At 40.2% G+C, this 13,343-nt stretch overlaps 1 protein-coding gene across 10 annotated transcripts in view; it reads right to left on the reverse strand.

Annotated features, from left to right (window-relative positions):
* Fhod3 (formin homology 2 domain containing 3) overlaps positions 1–13,343 on the reverse strand; it is a 400,155-nt gene that overhangs the window by 68,170 nt on the left and 318,642 nt on the right. For 8 of the 10 annotated variants that reach the window (XM_090353236.1, XM_090353233.1, XM_090353231.1 and 5 more), the window contains 2 exons: positions 9,119–9,169; positions 2,179–2,384 (listed from right to left, as the gene is read on the reverse strand). In XM_090353236.1, the coding sequence (XP_090209362.1) occupies positions 2,179–2,384; positions 9,119–9,169 (257 nt within the window). The remainder of the gene's footprint in view (positions 1–2,178; positions 2,385–9,118; positions 9,170–13,343) is intronic. The other 2 variants (XM_090353234.1, XM_090353229.1) reach the window with 1 other exon arrangement.

Here is a 13,343-nt window from a genome sequence, read left to right on the forward strand (position 1 = left end):
CAAAAGCAAAAAATCCATAAATATAAAGGAAAATTCCCAAGTTATTGAAAGGCCTTTATCCCATGAAATTTTTCTTGAGATGTGTTTGATTTTCTATTTTAAAAATAAGTTATAGTCAGAGGCTGGTGATTCATGCCTATAAATCTATAAATCCTAGGTACTCAGGAGGCTGAGATCTGAGGATAACAGTTGGAAGCCAGACCAGGAAGATAAATCTGGGAGACGCCAGTTAATTTATCTCCAATTAACTGGCAGATATGGAGATATGGTTCAAGTGGCAGAATACCAGCCTTGACTGAAAAATCCACTGGAGAACTCAAGGTCCTGAGTTCAAGCCCTAGCACTGGCACAAAATAAAAGTAAGTTCCAATCAGGAGAAGACAGTTAGAATATTCCTATCAATATTCCTATTAACATGTGATGGATAACTCTTTTAGATCCAAAAAGAACCACCTCTCCCAACCCTGGGAAAAGCATCACATGATGATCTTTTATTAGTTTATAAGTATATATCAATTCAAATCTATACTCCTTTTAATAAGATGCAGATATCACTTGAATTACTTCAGTCAAATATTATCTCAATCTCTATCAAATCCTTCCACTAACAAAGAAAATCATATTTACTACTTGCCATGCTGAACACTGTATATATACAAAACATATATTTTCTGAGTGCTTGGAGCTTGAAATATTCTTTCTTACCAGATAGGATGGCAAGTTCAACTTGAATTGGACAAAATACTTCTGCCATAAACACTAAGTAGTTTAAAAATCTCAAGACAAAACAATATTTACAGATACTGACAGTCTTCACTTAGGGGCTGTTTCAGTATTTGACAGTTTAGACAATCATTGTGTACATGGCTCAAGTTAAACAGAGTGAAGTGCTCCAGGATTAAGTTTAGCTCAACCACAACTTTGATAGGGGGGTATTTTTTTCTACTGCCCCTAGAAATACCACAATGTTGTTATAAAGCAAGGCTATAAGACAGGATTTGGAAAGTGTACAGCTGTCACAGAACAGTTTTCCTGAACTCTTGAGTCCCAATATTTTCAAACCGACATTACTCATCTGTGACTGAGCCATCTGCCTGGGACAGTTTTCCATGGCTCGGGCACCAGGAGAAAGTAAAGGGGATGGAAAGCTGTGGAGGAGCCAGCCTGCTACTACAGAATGAGTCCTGAGGCTAAGAGAGCCAGCAAAAAGAAAAAAAAATTATACAATGTGGTTCCATTACATCCAGTTCTGCTGAGGTCATGGAGTCTTGCCTTGCTTAAATTAAACTTTAGGCCATATTTAGTCAACCCTCTGAGAGTTAAAAGTTTAGTGTCTCTGCTGTCTTCAGTTGGCTAAGTCTATATCAGGCGGTAAGCCATGACACTCAATGAAACCAAACAGTGCTAGCGGCAATGTTAATCAACACACATTGTATAAGTGTCTATGCCCAAGAATCATGCTCTGTGTTAACATGCAAGGAAAAGGACCCACATGGCACAGGCCACTCAGGAAAACAGCTGATGCTCAAGACTGCAGACACGAATAGTTCTACTTGTCTACAAATAAAGCTAAAGAGACAATTTGTCCAGGAAGATCCTGCCCATCTACCCAGAGGCATATACATGCATACGCATACATACATACACACACACACACACACACACACACACACACACACACACACACTACCAGCCAGTCATTTGTTTTTACTATTTTTTTTCTTTTTAGGTATGTAACATCTATTTTCACTAGGTCCACATTTTTTTCTTTGCTTGCTTTAGTTAATTTTATTCTCCCATCAATTTAACTTATGCCAAACTAATAATTCTTAGGGCAAGAAAATTCCAAAGCAGTCACTCTGTTGGGCAGAACCACTTACACAAATTATAACGTACTGTTAATATCTTTATTTAGGATTAAGTGTCCAAATCACTTACTTTGTACATTTGTTCTTTCCAGTAATCATTTCATAGACATCTGTAAATCCTTTGCTTTACTGTCAATGGCTCTGAAGTCATCTGTCTTATTAGTAACAGCTCGGGTCACTGTCACCCCCCCTCCCCAAACTTACCTGTCTTGCTGTCTTCATATTTGTCTGCAGGCTGGAATTGCTAATCCTTCCCCCAAAGCAGCCCGGCTGATGTTAACCTATCCCCCTCTGTTCTCCTTACACTTACCTTGGGGATGCTGAGAGGAGGCTGGGGAGGAGGCAGACACCGTAGGAGCCCCCTCCAAGTCTAGAGATGAAGGGCTTTGGTTCTGAGCAGCTGGGGCTGCTGGCAAGGTGAGGTCCAGAGAGAGGTCAGCTCTGCCACGGCTCCCACTCCGGCTCTTCAGCTCCTTCTCGTGTGCCTCAGCTGCCAACTGCTCCAAGTATTTGTATCTGAAAGTTAAATTCCAAAGGGTTTCCGTAAAAAGAAAGAGGAGCCTGTGGCAGAAGCTTGTTTATGGACGAAACACCTGCAGAGTGAGCTTGTTTCCTGATGCACAGAGCACAGAGCAGGGCTGATGCGAGAGTCAGTCTGCCAAATACCCAGCAAAGCCAAGATGCGAACGATTAAAAATCCTGCATCATTGCTAAGCAAACCATTTGGAGGAAATGGCAACATCACACAGTCCCAGATCCTAGATGACTGCTCCAGAATCCTACTTTTCCCTCTTAGGAAACATTTGTATCAATAAGCAAAACAGCAATAATGATCATCACAGAAGCCCCACCAATGACAGCTGAGAATCAAATTCTCTTGGATCTCACAGCTGTGAAATGAGAGGGTCCCTGGGTGTGACAGAGACAAACAATGCCCCAAATACCCAAAGGGGTTGCTTGGACAAGTTCTCTCGGAATTTCTGAACCTGCTTCAACGCTAACAGCAATGCAACTGGAATTCACTTTGTTCTCTCTCTCAGTGTCGACCATGGAAACTTTTTTATATTCTAAAATATTTCTGAGCAGGACTCAGACATCCAATAGCTCGGACCTGACGTCACATATAGTTTATTCATCAAAGTCAGTTGAAAAGAACAAAGATACATCTGTTTTGCATTTCAGGCAGGCAGAACCCACTAACTGTTTATTAAGACCAGCTACCAATCATATTCTTCATAGTACGCTTTATAGATCAGACCAAAATAACTTGGAAATATGTGCCTCTTCCAGATGTCTAATTTTACTCACCACTATTTGTGTAGGAATAAATGTACAAATTCAGCTGTAGCAGGTCTGACTATCTCACCGATGTGCTTCAGGCCCCTGCACACAGCAACCCCTGAATCCCCCACCTGGCATTGGATAGGACACTTGTAATTCACCAGTACAAGAGGGCAGAGCAAATACTTAAACTCTTTTTAAAGAATGCATTTGGAAAGTGTATACTCTTGACTCTATCCTGAGGTGAGTTCATCCCATCTCCTCTCCTAGTACAAAGGCGGACTGCCCTTCAGGTCTCTTTGCATGGGATTCTTAGCCTATGAAGCCAGCTTGGATCTGCACAGATGGAAGTGATCTTGGCCCTGCCTCTGAACTCATGTCGGATATGTAGCCCATTCAGCTCGATGGCATTGTACATTTACTGCTTGGCATAATATGCAGTCATCCTTTCACATGTGTAGGTCTGTTTTCAACAAGCAGATAATAAGATTTTTGAAAACATGAAGATTACCATCCTTTGTTTCTTCCCTTGGCGCCTTGTATCTGCCAGTTGATGGAAAGCAGACAAGCTGCTGGAAGAAATCTGCCAAGAGGGCCCCCACCTGCAGAGGCCCACCTGCAGCTCAGGAGGCAGAGAGATAAAGGCTCCCCATGCTGTGGTCAAAGAGAGAAGCCTGCTTTCCAGGTGAATCTGAGAAAAAAAAATACTTGTAGTCTGTTGCTCCGAGGAACACCGGAGTTATCCTGGGAGCCGCTGCCTCACAGTTGTAAGATGAAAACTCACCCTCTGCTCTTTGGTGCCTAGAGCATCACCTCCCAAAGGTTAAGAGAGATATTGAAGGAAATGGCATTCCTCAGCTCATTAAAGAAGCTTCTGATGGTGGAAGTGACAGGAACCATAGGAGTTTTCAGGGAAAGAGGCATATTTTGAATGGGATGTGGCAAGTTGAAAGCCAACACTGCTGTCATCCCAAGCCAAACGCTAAGATATGAATCACCATATTGAGTTCAAGCTTGCAATTGGAGAAAAGGGCCAGCAGGGAATGCAGCACAACTCAGAAGATCTAGACAAGTCCAGAAGATCAGAACCCCAGAGCAGGAAGCCAGGAGTCCAGCAAGGGTGATAACAATACCCTGGGTGAAAGCTTCCAGCTAGAAGGTCAACCCACTTGTGATCTTTGTTCTGGGCCTTCCATACCCCTTTTAATGGTCAGCCAGGCTGGCAGCCAAAGGCTTCACCCCACTTTCTGAGGCACTAGAGTGGTTGCTTATTCCTCATGCACACCTGGACTTCCCGGTGACAATCTATGACTCAGGGAGAAAGGCAAGGTTTTAACTAGAATTGTCCAGGGAAGAAAGACGTTGACATGGTTAGGAAAATAAATGGTAGGGACTGTGGTGGAGTGTAATGGGTATAGAGTTTTATATGAAAAGAGTTCTGAGTTTGTACAACCATGTGAATCTGCCTCATAGTACTGTATTCTGAAGACGGTGTTGTGCTTTATTATATTGTTTAAAAGTCAAGGTGAGGCAGGCATGGAGATTAAGACATTAAACCTTTCTGGAAGATCTGCAATGTTGTTTCTCTACAGTGGCCAGAGAGGTAAGGGCATTGAGCTGTCAGAAAGGGTCACAGTACCTGGCAGTTTAAACATTTCATCGCAGTTTAGCAACCCTCCTGCCCCATGGGTAGCCCCAGAAGTACTGTATTATAGCCTTCCTATAAAGGAACTCTAATAATCGTAACATTGAGGAACCCAGTGGGTCCTATGCTTTTATGGGCCCCTGCTGCTTTTATGGGTCCATGCAAAGCAAAGGCCTCTGTCTACACAGCATCACTCCAAGAGCACATCTTTCAGCCTGGCTGCCTCCACTCAAGCCTTCCTATTTCTCTTCCTTCTGCCCCTCTTATTTGTTTATTCACTCTGCTTTTCATTTATTTACTGACTATTTGTAGCATGTCATGTGGTGAGGCTTGAGTAGGTACTAGAGATTTCATAATAAACAAGAAAATCCCATCCTCATTTAGCTCACAGTTCAGTGGAAAAGGGAAAAATAAATAACTGGAATGAACTCTGGCACCCAGCAGGGGCCTGGTGACAGGACTAGAACTCGGCCCAATGTGTCTTCAGAGGACCCAATGGACACCCTGTCTGACTTTAGGTTAACCTTAACCCACTTACAGATGATGATTTTCCCTGCTGTATTTCGACTTGGAAGTTTCCCCTCATGTTAAACCCAAGTCTGGCTCCCTCTAGCTTCTACTTGTAGTTCTTCAAAGCAATGCTCAGAATCCTTCTCCCTGTTTTTGTTGTTGTTGTTTTGATCACTGTCATGCATGATTTCCAAATTTCGACCCTGAGGCCTAAACTTCCTCAAAGATAGATAGATAGATAGATAGATAGATAGATAGATAGATAGATAGATAGATAGATAGATAGAGATAGACATGTATTACACATATATACATATGTATATATATAAAACTATGAATGTCACTTACATCAATTACGATTATGTAAAGCCTTTCCTCTATTATTAAAAAAAAAGATGTAGCATCTCAACAAAAACTTATTCTTGGTATATATCACTGTCAATAAAATAGCTTAGTAAAATTATAAAATGAGAGGACATGAAATAAAGTAGGGTTAATTGGCCACTATAACTCAATATAGCAAAGCAATTTACATGATACATATCTTATACATCATGGTACATATAACACCATCTGCAAAACCATCTGCAAGCTGGAAATCAGTGATTCATGACTATAAATCTAACTACTCAGGAAGCTGAGATCTAAGACTCAGGGTTTGAAGCCAGGCGGGGCAGAAAGATTCCCACCCCCCTCCACCCCATGAGACTTTTATTTCCAATTAATTACTCAAAAAATGGAAGTGGTGCTACTGTGGCTCAAAATGGTAGAATGCTAGCCTTGAGCACAATGAGGCTCAGAGACAGCACTCAGGCCCCACAACCAACAAAAAACAAGCAAACAAAAATCTGCTATGATTCAAGCCATCTTTTTCTTAGTCCTTTCATGAAAAATAAAAGACAAGGATCTCAGCTACTCCAGAACCACAGGCCAGCCTGAGCAGTTAGTAAATAAAATACAAACCCCTGGGCTCCTAGGAGCAGGGTTCAAATAGTGGACCACTTGCCTAACATGAGTGAGGCCCCAGTTTCAAGCCTAAGTACCACAGACAAACTGGCATCTGGACATGGCTTAGGAGAGAGGAGAGGAGAGGAAAGAGGGACAGAAGGAGGGAGGGAAAAAGAGAGGAGGCACCCAATAAATGCATCTGGCTCTATTGTGTATCATGTAAAGTGTTGTGTCCTCTTTCATATATCTGTACCTCTTTCATCTCTGATCTCCATTAATTGCCACATCTATTTCAAAATTCTAATAGATCTATGACATACAAACGGTTAGCCTAATTTTGATTTAGTTCTAAAGACTAAGTCCCAAAGAATGTAATTAGAGATTCCCTCCTTGAACAATTGTTTGTTAAACTTGTCATTTAAAATACGATGTAAACATAAGCCATATAATGAATGATTGTTGTTCTTAAGGTACTATGTTATCTCTCATCACTTCTACTGTCCCTTGGTTATCTCATATTGTTACACTATCTCACTTTGTTACCTGATATATCGGATATATTTGTTTTTGGTTATTTGAAATTGGATAGGGAACGGGGGAAAACAAGATGAGGGGTGGGGGAGGGGGGAAGGGAAATGGGGACCACGACATGTGAAAGGGTATCAATGTGTGGGAATTAGGCACCATTTATCTGACAAATATCATGTAACCCTTCTATTAATTACAATAAAATATATATTAAAAATTCTAATAGAGTTAAAAAGCCTCATCATTTCCTGGTTTGCTAGAACCTTGGAAGCATTCCAATAAGGGACTATGTAGTACATCTCCCTCATTACTAGCCAAACCAAGTAGTTAAAGAACAATAACAACAAAACCAACACAATAAAAGAGTATCTGAAAAAAAAACAACAAAAGGAAAACTCTTGGCTTCTTTTTGCCAAATCCCATATAAACAGAGAAGTGGGCTGTGAAGGAAGATTTGGCTTCTCCTGGAGTCATGATGAACTTACTCTTGAACCTGCTAAGAAGATCCAGATGGCTGTACAGCCTGGATAGTAAGGCCAAGGCCCAGAAAAGAATATGGGAAGTCATTTCCTTTACACAGACTTCCAGGCAAAGGTGATGCCATTTGATAAAATAGACCGCAGGAATTTGGGTAATAGTGAGGTCAGCTTAAGACAGTGCAGATCTTGACAAAGCACCTCTACATTTTACCAAGGCATTCAAAATTGTTCCTGTGTAAGATATAACTTGGTGGTCAAGCTGTCATATGCTCAGAGAAAGTGCAGAATCTGGACAAGAGAACTAAAAAGTCAAATCCTTAAGACTACGCAGAAAATGGGCAGCCTTCTCAGTAACCATATATGTTATCGCCCCAATATAAAAAAAAAAACAAAAACAGGCACGGTCAGGCAAACAGACGCTTCTCTTTTGGCAGGATCTTTCACTCTGAATTCACTGGTCACAACTGATTATTAGGATGGCAATCTAATAGAAAGCTGGAAATAAAGCAATGCTGTTTATTTATGGGGTTGGCTTAAGTACTTGATTTTTTGAGCACACACAGACTGTCTTGATACATTTATCCAAAGAGGTCTACAATATTAGTACAATTTCATATCATATTGGCACAGTTTAGAAATTGTTAGATTCCCCAGTGGGCTCCAGTAAAATACATGAAATGAACCTTGTCATCTCCCCATGTCATACCGCCATCTGGTGGCAGAGTGAAAAACTGCAGACAGTAAACTACAGACATTAAAATTTTGTCTTTTCCTAGTTTATGTCCCACAACTGCTTTCCTTACATTTATTAGATATTATTAAATTTATATTTTATTCATGTTCAAGCCACAGCTTACACAAAGCTCTTGTTTAATTTGCTCACTTTTTTGTCTAAATATGTTTCTTAAGTGCCTACTATGTGCCAAATGCTTGAGTATACAAGGGAGAAACCAAATTCAGACAGACATGGTTCTTGCTATCTAGGAGCTGGGTGTAGGTCAGAAGGGGGTAAGGGGAGTTACTGGGCACAGCCAGCAAGACTCCCAAGTGTGGACTGTATTTCAGATAGTGGCAGGAACGGCGTGTGCCCTCTAACACTGGTTGAATGCTGACCGAGTGACATGAAGGTACTCACAGAGTACCTCACCCAGGCTCAGTAGTGATGCTGCATTCACAGCAGACTTTCTAGTCTGACTCAGGGCAGGTGAGCACTGTTCCTGAGCTTTTCTGCTAGTGATTTACCAGCTGAGTCACAACGCCACTTCCAGTATTCTGGTGGTTCATAAGAACTAAGAGTCTGTTGGACTTTCCTGCCTGGGCTGGGATGGTGATCTAGGATCGCCATCTAGGATCTCAGTTTTCTGAGTAGCTAGGATTATAGGCATGAACCACCAATGCCTGGCCAATACTAGACAACTTATACTATTATAGTCCCATATAAATATATTGCCTACTGATATAATGGCCATCTCACCTTATGTAAAATCTTTATAATGTTTGCACAATGCAAAAATTATGTAGCAGAGCAATTCTCAGAACATATTCTCATTAATCAGCGACACAAGATGAGTGAATAGTCTCACACTAATTTTGTCGTGTAGAGTAGAGTTTTTGAACACACACATGCAGTTAAGATGATGGCAGTAGACGATAAACACAAACTTTTCTTACAAAAGTTATCTGACAAGGACATGTGTTTGTAAACTGCTAGTTACTTGCTGCATAGATGATAGTGACCCAATACCTTCGCACCTTGGGTGATGTTAACGTGTTTAAGAACCCAGTCTTTCTGCATGCTTGGTTAACTGTACAAAGTCAGATATGGTTTAGTTTCAAAGGGAAAGTGGGAAAATACAAACCTTTCTCCTCTTGCTTGTCTTTGCTCCTCTCTCTTGTCTAAATACTCTCGGCTAGCAGAAATATGCAGAACACACAAATAGAGAAGGGAAATAACAGAATTAAGTGTTCAGGAAATTACTCAGAAATTACTAACAGGATATAATGAAGCCCCACTATTGCTTTCAAAAATGTTACAGTTGAATTTTTCTTAAAGACCATACTTAAAAGTAACAAATACAACCAATTTTCAATAAAATGAAGGATGATAGAAAAACATAATATTTGATCTCTCAAAAACACTCTTTAGCTAGATTCCAGTGCTTATGCTATCATCCTAGCCACTCACAAGGCTGAGAGAGGATCCTGGTTTGAAGCCAGTCAGGGAAGAAAACTCCATAAGACTTTTCTATCTGCAACTAACCACCAAAAAGCCAGAAGTGGAGCTGTGGCTTAAGTGGCAGAGCTCAAACCATAAGTGAAAAAGCTAAGGAACAGTGCCTAGGCTCTGAGTTCAAGCCGCAATTCTGGCACCAAAATAAACAACAACAGTAAAAATACTATTAACTACTCTGAGAGAATAATATAAGAGTGTGACAGGAAAGGACAGAGGCTCAAAAATACATAAATAAAATGTGGCAATTGCAAGCAGACAGTAACTTTAGAGATGATGACTATGTGATTGGGCTCTAGTAGTTCCTCCAAATTCACCCCAAGAATTAAGTCGAAGTGGAAGTAAGTTTCCTAGGTATTTTGGGTTGCATTTCATGATTTGGGCATTTCATGATTTGGACATCCCTTTATGTGGCCATCTGCTCTTGCTTTCTATACCAGAACCAGTGGAAGCCCCTGCATTGTGCATTATCCTCTGTTTATATCCATGAACAATATCTAAGTTAATACAATTTTAATGCTTTTCTTTTTCTGCTGATGAGATTTCACCTCTAATCTAAGTTTAAGAGCATGATTGGCTTATGTTTGGCTTTATGTGATGTTTTAAAGCAAACTATATTCTGTATATTTCAAGTATATTATGGTATATGTATGAATAGTAAAAACTGTTACCAGAGTAATCTTGTTATAATTGGTTCTAAATCCTTGCATTCTTTGTTTTGTTGATTGTGGAACTTGAAATCAGGGCTTGGGTGCTATTCATGAACTGTTTTGCTCAAGACTACCACTTGGAGCCATAGCTCTACTTCTGATTTTTGAGTGGCTAATTGGAGATAAGCAGCTCAGAGGGACTTTTCTGCCTGGGCGGGCTTTGAACCTCGATCCTCAGATATCAGTCTTCTGACTAGCTAGGTTTGCAAATGTGAGCCACTGGTACCCAGCTATGCCCTGTATTCTTAAAAACAGATCAGGTAAAAAAAACCCAGCACTTATGCAGTCAGTCATTCCTCATAGAACTTTATACTTCCCTGGAGAATCCTGATAAGGGTTTTTACACTGAACTTCACAATGCAACTTTATGCTACTTCTCCCTGCACAGGTAACTGGATATACTGAGCAGGTTTTTCAGAAGCGAGTAGATTAGGAGGAAGAAAAATTCAACAAGGGCTCAGATTTGTTATCATTTATAAACATTCATCCTCATCACTTTCACATTAGAAATGAAATTTCTTTTAAGCCAGGAAGCTTTAACACCATATTTAACCAAAGCAACAGCAGATAAGAAACAGCTTTTAGATGCTTCACAAAAACCACAAGGAAGGTAAACAATTGAAGCAGTCACATTGATAAAAAGTAGGGCATTCAGGTAATAACAAAAGAGAACCACATAAAAGCTTTTCCTATTTCTTTTACTAAATCTCCTCTTATTCATTCTCAGAAACATAGAACTTCATCGCTATAACTAATAAGCAATAGCAAGCACCTACGAGCTGTTCTGATGACTAGCCTGTTTTTTAGACAGGGGGTTATTTTCCCCAGAACTCTCTGTACTCTTTAATTACAAGTGAAAATTATTTGGAACCAAGAACAAATAGTAAGCAGTTATAAGCACAGAATCTGAAGAGACAGTGCCCACCATGCATAAGTGTGTGTGTGGTTGAGGGAAGAGAGAGTCCTTTGGGATTCCAATGAAATAAAAGCTGGGTATGTTGTTATTCCAAAATAACAATTCAAGTTTTGTTTTCAGATCGGATAATTCCTATTGTTCTATCTTCACATTTCCTGGCTTTTCCCTCTCTTACGTATATTCTGCCATTCAGCTCATCTGATGGATTTTTAAATTTTTTTAAAAAAACTTCTCAGTTCTACATTTATTCCCATGGGGTTCTTCCTTCTATTTTTTTTCTTCCCAAAGATTCATCTTTTTTCTTTGTTTGCATGGTTCCAGTATGTGTACTCTTATTCCTGAAATAATAGCTATAATGAATTATTTTATACATATATCTACATCCTTTTATGTATTTTTTACTATCTTTTCCTTTTGTGTTAAAATTATATCATAAGCTGATCAGGGCTGCATTCCACAAATTTTTGATATCTGCAATGAGATTGTAGGTACCTAAGTTCTCTACAGAATCTTAAATTTTTGTCTCAACCATTTTAATCAACTGCATTCAGTTTTGTCTGTCTGTATGAGTTCTGAACTCCATTATTGGTATTAATTCCAGTATTAGTCCCGTTTTCAACTATTTTCCGATGCTAGGCAGATCAAACTGTGTGTAGCACCTGAGTGGCTCTCTCTGACTTGGTTTTTTTTTCCTGGTCCTGTAGCCATAAAGCTTGAGGTTCTGATCTACTGTATACTTTCGATAACTGTATGTCCATTCAGGGCAACCTAGCAGGACAGGTGAGTGGTGCTCACGGGCCATCACAGCTCTGCTTAGGGGCCAGGCTCTCTTCACTCCCTAGCTAGGCTACCACTACTGTGCCTTTGTGGCAACATTGTTGGAGGCCTGAACAAGAGATGGCGGGGAGGGGTAGGGATTTCTGGAGGTAAAAGATATTGAGTCCTCACTGGCAGAGCTCTGAATACTAAGCTCCTCCTCTGTGGTTTGTACACCAGTAATCCAACAGAAGAGACATGATGGAACATGGTGTTTCTATTTCCCCAAAACTGGTATCTTGTTTTAAGAAGGTGGGAACCCAAAGCTTTGGATATATGAGCTACTACCTCAATGTTTTACATATTTCAGTCCAATTCTCTACTGCTATTGGCTGATAAACTATGCAAAACTCCCATAAAGTCATAAATAAGAATTGCATTTAATCTGTCCCATGCATTTTCAAAAAATTTGTCTTTTTAAATAGGTCCTTAAACATACAGAACACAGGGTTATTCTGGCAGCTTAGGATGAGCCACCGCAGCATCTGAGAGAAATGATGCCAAAAGACAGGGTTACTATTGCAATGACAGATTTGAGATGTCTGCTTTCATTAAGTTATCAGTGGCAGCTAAGTAATTTTTATCATTCTCACATTTTAATAACTTTTCTTTTTGGTACCAGTCCTGGGGCTTGAGCTTAGGGACTGAACACTGTCCTTGGGCTTTCTCAAGGCTAGAGCTCTACCACTTGAGCCACAACACCACTTCTGGCTTTTTCTATGTATGTGGTACCAAGGAATGGAACCTGGGTCTTTGTGCATGCTAGGCAAGTACTCTACCACTAGGCCAAACTCCCGGCCCATATTTTAATAACTTCTACAGTTACACGTACTCTTCCTGGCTTCTGGGAAGAAAAAAAAACACAAGTTATTTAATCTGTAGGTTCTCATTGACAATACCTTATATCCTTTACCGATTTAACTAGGAGTAATAAATGGATGTATTATTTGTCAAAGGAATGGAAGTAGAGGTGGGGTGAAAAATGAAGCTATAGGAGAGAGGGTTGGAAAGATGGAAGAGGAGGAAGAGAAGTTATAAAAAACTAGAAGAGGAAAGAAAAACATACACAAGAACAGTCTTGGCAAATGTTTTAAACCCCATAATGAACAAAGCATGAAGTCCCAGGAAAGGGATAGGAGGAAGAGAGCCTAGGAAATGAGAAAACACGTGAACTGGTGGAAAGAGAAACAGAGAAACTCTGGATTTGATAGGGAAAGACATATTAAGGCACAGAATCTCTAATGAGCCACACTCTGGACAGAGACTTAGAGACCAAGGGACAGAGGGCTATGAATGACCAACACAACAGCCATCCTCACACAGAAGAGAGGACTATTTTACACTTACACACACACACACACACACACACACACAAGTGGGAAAAACATTCTCTTTGAGGCATCCAAAAGGCC

This window comes from Megascapheus bottae, chromosome 19 (genome assembly GCF_031878675.1).
Source record: "Megascapheus bottae isolate mThoBot1 chromosome 19, mThoBot2.hap1, whole genome shotgun sequence".
Classification (NCBI taxonomy): domain Eukaryota; kingdom Metazoa; phylum Chordata; class Mammalia; order Rodentia; family Geomyidae; genus Megascapheus; species Megascapheus bottae.